Source organism: Lipotes vexillifer, unplaced genomic scaffold (assembly GCF_000442215.2).
Source record: "Lipotes vexillifer unplaced genomic scaffold, Lipotes_vexillifer_v1.1 scaffold1785, whole genome shotgun sequence".
NCBI classification, from domain to species: Eukaryota; Metazoa; Chordata; class Mammalia; order Artiodactyla; family Lipotidae; genus Lipotes; species Lipotes vexillifer.
Genome location: NW_006785388.1, coordinates 78,557 through 84,466, shown reverse-complemented (window position 1 = coordinate 84,466; position 5,910 = coordinate 78,557). Strand labels below are relative to the sequence as shown.

The 5,910-nt window shown below is 61.3% G+C and overlaps 1 protein-coding gene across 1 annotated transcript in view; it reads right to left on the bottom strand.

Annotated features, from left to right (window-relative positions):
• Positions 1 to 955: 955 nt before the first annotated feature.
• ATP6AP1 (ATPase H+ transporting accessory protein 1) overlaps positions 956 to 5,910 on the bottom strand; it is a 6,944-nt gene continuing 1,989 nt past the window's right edge. Inside the window, exons 3-10 of the mRNA XM_007457434.1 lie at positions 4,822 to 4,896; positions 4,359 to 4,552; positions 3,890 to 3,930; positions 2,984 to 3,069; positions 2,331 to 2,572; positions 1,801 to 1,848; positions 1,488 to 1,719; positions 956 to 1,270 (exon numbers count right to left, since the gene is read on the bottom strand). Of these exons, the coding sequence (XP_007457496.1) occupies positions 1,061 to 1,270; positions 1,488 to 1,719; positions 1,801 to 1,848; positions 2,331 to 2,572; positions 2,984 to 3,069; positions 3,890 to 3,930; positions 4,359 to 4,552; positions 4,822 to 4,896 (1,128 nt within the window). The 3' untranslated portion in view covers positions 956 to 1,060. The remainder of the gene's footprint in view (positions 1,271 to 1,487; positions 1,720 to 1,800; positions 1,849 to 2,330; positions 2,573 to 2,983; positions 3,070 to 3,889; positions 3,931 to 4,358; positions 4,553 to 4,821; positions 4,897 to 5,910) is intronic.

Genomic DNA, 5,910 nt, shown 5'->3' with positions numbered 1-5,910 from the left:
GCTCGGTAGCCGGTGCTGAGGTCCACGAGGGATCCGTGCGCGGGAGCCGCACGCGCCCCGCCCCCCGGGAAGCTCAGCGCGGCCCCGCGGGTTGGGTGCGCGCGGCTGCGGCAGCCCGAGGCGGCCCCCTAGGGACGTGGGGGCGGCCATTGTCGCGGCCGTCTCCACCCCCTTCCCGGGCGCTGACCGACCCCGCCCTCCTTTAGTCGGTTAGGGACGCAGCTTGCTAACAACCCTCCCGGCCTCCCCTGGCCGCCGGGAAAAGCAGCCCGCAGGACGGACCCGTGCGAGACCTTCCCGCCTCCCTCTTGGTCGCGCTAGGCTACGGGTACATTCGCACGCCTCCTCCGGCAGCCCTCAGCCAAGCGCATCCTCCATTGTGCCCAGCGCAGAAATGAGTAACAAGAGGCCCAAGCATGGCGACCCGTCTTTATTTTATTAGGAAGGAAACCACGAGCACCCCAGGCTCCTGCCAGGCACCCAGAGATCACACCCAGTCCCTCTGCCATGGAGGTCCCTTCCTTCTCAGGCCAAGAAAAAAAAAAAAAAGCCCAGTGTACTGCTTATCCTTAGCACATCACCAAAAAACAATAACACCAACCAAGCAGGACAGACAGTTAAATAGTACTTCCACACCCTCCAAACTCAGGGAACTGCCAGCTCCTGGCTGCTACAAGGAGCCCCACGGAGCCTGGGGAGGGGAAGTGGCTACACTAAAGCACTTATAAACAGCAAGGGGCGAAGGTGGAGAAATGGGAATAAATAAGGAGAAAGGGGGAGGAGGATGGGCCCTAGAACTCACGGCCCCTTCCTTCACAATGACCAAGCCTGGGAAATTTGCCTACTGTCTACGCAGAATACATACACCTTGGTGATAGAGGTGGGGAGTGGGCAGCCCAGGGAAGACCCTCAGCAGGTTGAACAGAGAGCCAGACAGGCTAAGGGGAGCCAGGAGTCATGCTACCGTAGGCAGAGGGGAAGCCCTCCCGTCCAGCATGCCTCTGGTGGGAACGCGATGACCTGGACACCAGTACGCCCTCACCCCCCCACAGACGCAGGGTCACACGATCTGCGTCAGAGCTATGGTGGGGCCCTTGTGGTCGTCAAAGCGGTCCATGGTCTTGAGGCTGAGGATCATGTGCAGGCCGTAGGTGAAGATGAAGAGCATGAACAGGGAGGTGAGCAGCCCCATCCAGATGCCCGGGGAGAAGAAGCCTGCACAGTCGCTGGCGTAGGAGAACTGCTCACCCGTCACGTTGAAGGCCTGGATCTGCGGGACGGAAGGCACTGAGTGGCCCCACACAGGGAGGCCCAATAAGGGCGTGGGAGCACCAAGGCGACAGGACTCTCAACTACATTCCCAAGCCCTAACCCCAACCCAAAGCACACTGAGACTCTTCAGGCCTCTGCTCCCCCAGCCCCTCCCAGTACTGGGCTACCTCCAACCTGGGCTCCCCACCTCCGGGCACGGTCCCTCCCCTTCCTACCTGGAAGTCCTGAAAAGTCATCTGCCAGAGAGAGGGCTGTGTGCCGGGCACGAGGAGATTGCCATTCTTGTTCAGACTGCTGACGTACTCACAGTGGAAGGAATAGATGCTGGGCCCTGTGACCTGGGAGGCATTGAAGTAGGCGACGGAGCCGTTGCTGTGGATTTCAAGGCGCTCCAGGGTAAACCAGTGTCGGGCGGACACCGGGTAGAAGCGGTTAGCCAGAATGAACCTGGGGGAGGCCGTGGAGGTGTCAGGCAGCTGGAGAGGCCGGAGCCGCACGAGCCCACCCACACCTGCCTCTCGGACTCACCTGAATGTCACTGTGGTACCAAAGAGCTGTTCGTAGGTCAGCACAAGCCTGCGGAGTCAGAGGAAGAGGTGAGTTTTCAGGTTCTGGGATGGCCTTGAGCATCTTAGAGCGAGTTCCTCAGGTATCCTTCTACCTAAGCTGTACGGGGTCCTCACAGCCACCTGAAGAGGCAGTGCCCCCACTTGACAGATAGGAAAACTGAGGCCCCATCACACCCTGAGTCAGGAACCAGCCAGCACACAGGTTCCCCACCTCCAGCTGAGAGCTCCTCCCTCTGGTTCCCCTGAACCCACGGCCACTCCTTCAGCTCCCCCTTGGGATTGTGGAGGCTGCCCAAGGGGGAAGCAGCAGGACCCAAGGTGTTAACCACCAAGGTCGGCCAAGGACGAGAAGGCATGAGGAGGCAGAACTCTGAGCAACACCCACTCAGGAGCCCTCCGCAAGCCTCCCCCCACCACAATGCCACCTGCATCCCCACGGCGGACAGCCCCCAACACATACCCCCTCAGTGGCATGTACTTTGCCCTTACCTGGCAACGGACTCGTTCCAGAAGGAGCCGGTCAGGTTGAGGCGGTCTTCATCCCCAAAGGTGAGGGAGGTCAGGTCCTTCCAGTGGTCCCTATATGCCACCGAGAAGTTTTGGGCCCAGAACAGGATCCGGGGGGCAGTGTCGTTGTAACTCACAGGGGAAAAGATCATAGGCGATGCCGACTGTCTCTGCAGCAGCTGGCGACCCAGACCCCCAGCCACCAAGGCTACATCACGGGCCACCTGCAGAAAGAGCCCACAAGCCTTCTCTCAACAGCCCTGGTTCTCTCAGCAGGCCCTGAACCAAGCGGCCTGCCCTTGCGGTCCCCGCTGGGCACTCTCTCCACCATCTCAAGCCCCACCAGTCACGCTCATACTCAAAGCTTCCTTTGGGAAGCCTTCCCCTGGTGGCCCCTAAGCCTTTGTGATGTTTCTCGTCTCTGCACCTTCGGAACACTTGGACTTACTGTCCGAATACGCCAGCCAGTAAGGCTGTTGGGGTGAGATGGGCAGCGGCCACCTGGAAGGAGGAAGCAGGACTTCACGGCTCATCCACGCCCCCCGCCCCCCGCCCTGACATCTGCCCAGAGAAGAAGCCGGCGCCCCTCCAGGCCCCTGGCCACACGTCCCGGAGCCCCGGGCAAGGGCACGTACCCTTGGAGGGCGGACTGCCGTGAGGGCCGCCGTGTACGGAACGTCTTCCGACTTGAGCACGCTCAGCACCTGCCCGATGACCTCATCTGAGGAGCAACGGGTGGGGGGGGGCAGAGAAGCAAGTCACAGGCGGCCGCTTGCGGCCACGCTTGCCACTGCCCGTGAGAACCCGCCCGACTGTCGCACGGCAGGGGCAAGGCTGGGTCCTTCCATGCACCCTCTCGGAGGCTTCTCTTGATGGTGCTCAGCGGGATGGCCGTGTTGAGCTGGGGAGCGCCGGATGTCTGCCCTGTGCGGTCCCCGTACTCCGGCAACTGGCACGTCCTCTGGTGGGACGCCGAGACCCTCTCAGAGCCGGGTCCCAGCAACCTTCACTGGTGTTCGCTGTTTCCAGCAGCCGCTTCTCATCATCCCCCCAGCCCCAGCCTCCCCCCGGCCACCGTGGCCCCAGTCACTGAATCCCTAATGCCACATCCTAACTCAGTGGAGGGAGGAAAGACAGACAGACACAGAAAACTCCAACTCTACACCCGGAAAGTGTCCAGTGACCTTGCCAGGAGGAATGACTGTCCTTTACAGCCAAAGGAAGACCAGTCCTTGGAACTGTTTTTTGAAACGTTGCTGGTATATTCAAGCCCAAACCCGAGGATTCAGGCCGCCTGAGTGGAAACTGGCTCCAGGCTGCACGCAGAAGGCCCCTGGACATCCAACAGCTCTGCCAGGCTGGGCCCAGCCAGAGAAGGCCGAGGCCTGGGGGCTGGCGGGGCCCTGCTCAGCTGGCCAGTTGCTGCCAAGAAGCAGGTGGGCCACCCTGGGAGGGCGGAGGGGCTGAGGAGCGTGGGCCAGCTCCTTGCAGCCAAGGGTGGGATGAGGACAGAAACCATGCACCGCCCCGACCCCACTCACCGTTGCCCGTGAGCACTTCCTTCGGCGCCATCAGACCCGAGCTGGGGAAGAGACAGAACATTAGAGACGCCCAAATCCAAATGGTCTCCGCTGCCCTGGGCCGCCGTCCTTGCCTGGTAGCCCCGACACCTAGCACACTCGAGCTGTGGGCCCACTCCCACCACCGGTACCTTTGCTCACTTCACAGCCCTGCCTGGAATCCCCCGGCCCTCCTCCCCCAGCTTCGGAGTCCAGCTCAAGTCCCTGCCACCTGCTCCGTGTATGGTCCCCGCTAGGCGGGCCGGCTCCCCACCAGCAAGGCCCACATCTGCCTTGTCTCAGGAGGCCCGACAGGCTGAGGTCCTTCCCGCCTCTTCTGGCCACACAGGCATCTTCTGGGAGGGCCTCAGGGTGCTAACGGGAGGACTGTTCTCCTTGGCTGAGCTGCGCCACCAGGGCCTGGGGCCTGAGGCTAGAGGCCGGGCCGTACCTGGCTGTGTAGGGCAGGTGGATGAGCAGTAGGGCCGGGAGGCTGGCGTTGAGCTTCAGCTCCCGGAGGGTGGCCAAGTCCACGTGCAGGGGGCTGGCCCCCAGCTTCTCCTGCAGGTAAGTGGTCAGAGTGCTGACCGCGTACCAGTCAACGGCAGGAAGCACCAGAGAGGAGGGGGCCAGGTCCAGGGCATTCTGGGGACAGAGGGGCAGGCGAGAGGACAAGTTAGCAAGGGGCCAGTGGACCCAGGCCAGCCTCCCAGACCTCTCTGGAAAGCCACGCCCACACCCACACCGGCTCTCATTTCAGGTGACAAAGAAAACACGCCACACCCCTGGCCCTGACACTAAGGCCTTTCTACCTTCAGCCAGCATCTCTGGCTCCTGAGGGGACAGTTCTTACTGTGCTGGGAGAAGGGGCGCAGGATGGCCTCCAGGGCCTGCAGCTGGGAGAGGACCCTTACCTCCAGGTTAGAGAAGGCACTGTCCTGCTTGTTTCCAAACACGCCACCATACGCTGTGAAGTCCTCGATGCTCAGCTAGTAGGGAAGCAGGGAGACGGCCTCAGAACGCTGGGCTAGGGCCAGGGCAGGGGGCAGACACCTTCCCTGTGCGTTTGCAGGGCCAGCAGAATCTCATTTAGAGTCAAATTTGATCTGGTCCGAAGAGTGAGCAACGGTGTATTTTAGGGGTAGGGTGGGGTGGTGGAAGGTTCTGTTTTCTCCAGCACCCTCTTGGCAGGGTGAGGGAACAAGGAAGGTGGTCACGGGGTTGGAAGGAAGTCTGTGGGCAGCTGATTCACGGTAACCTCGGGAGTAAGAGTCAGCCGCCCCCCGCGAGCAGACGGGAGGAGCTGCGGAGGGAAGAGGGAAGCTGTGGGGAGGAGCTGGGGGGCAGCCAGGAGCACTGATTGCACGCCCCCCAGGGCAGAAGTCAGAGACAAGGAGAGCCTGCGCGCCAGCTGCCACAGGTAGAGCTGCGTCGGTCCGGTCTGGATGGGACCCTTTGCAAAGGAGGGGGAGAAGTGCCCCTCCCTGCCTGGTTTTGGTGGAAGGGGAGAGAGAGGTGAGGATCTCAGAACATGCTGGAGAAAGCACTGAAGTCTTCTGAGCTCTCTGGGCCACAGTAACCCCAACCCCATCCCTTTTCCTCTGCAACCTAGAGATGTCCTTCAGCTTCTGCCCCTCCATCCCAACTCCCAGCTTCCTCTGGCTTTTCCTGGTTAGGCCCAGAGGAGATCTTAATCAGCTTCCCTAACCTCATCCTGTTTAGTATACATACTTGTCCGGCCTCCTCTCCCTTCTGGGCAGGAATGTTGACCCTGTCTGGCCACCTAAGCTCTCATTCTGAAAGCCCAGGAACCACTGCTGTGTCCTCATGGCACTCCCTGCTCGAAATCACCCAAGGCTTCCTGCCACATTTAGAACTGCAACCAACGTCTTCCCCCCTTGTCTCCCGGTTCCTTGGCTGACCATCTCCTACCCCTTTCTCTCGCTCACTATACTCCAGCCACACCAGCTCTTCCATGGGCTCACCAGGAGTGCTCCTTGCCC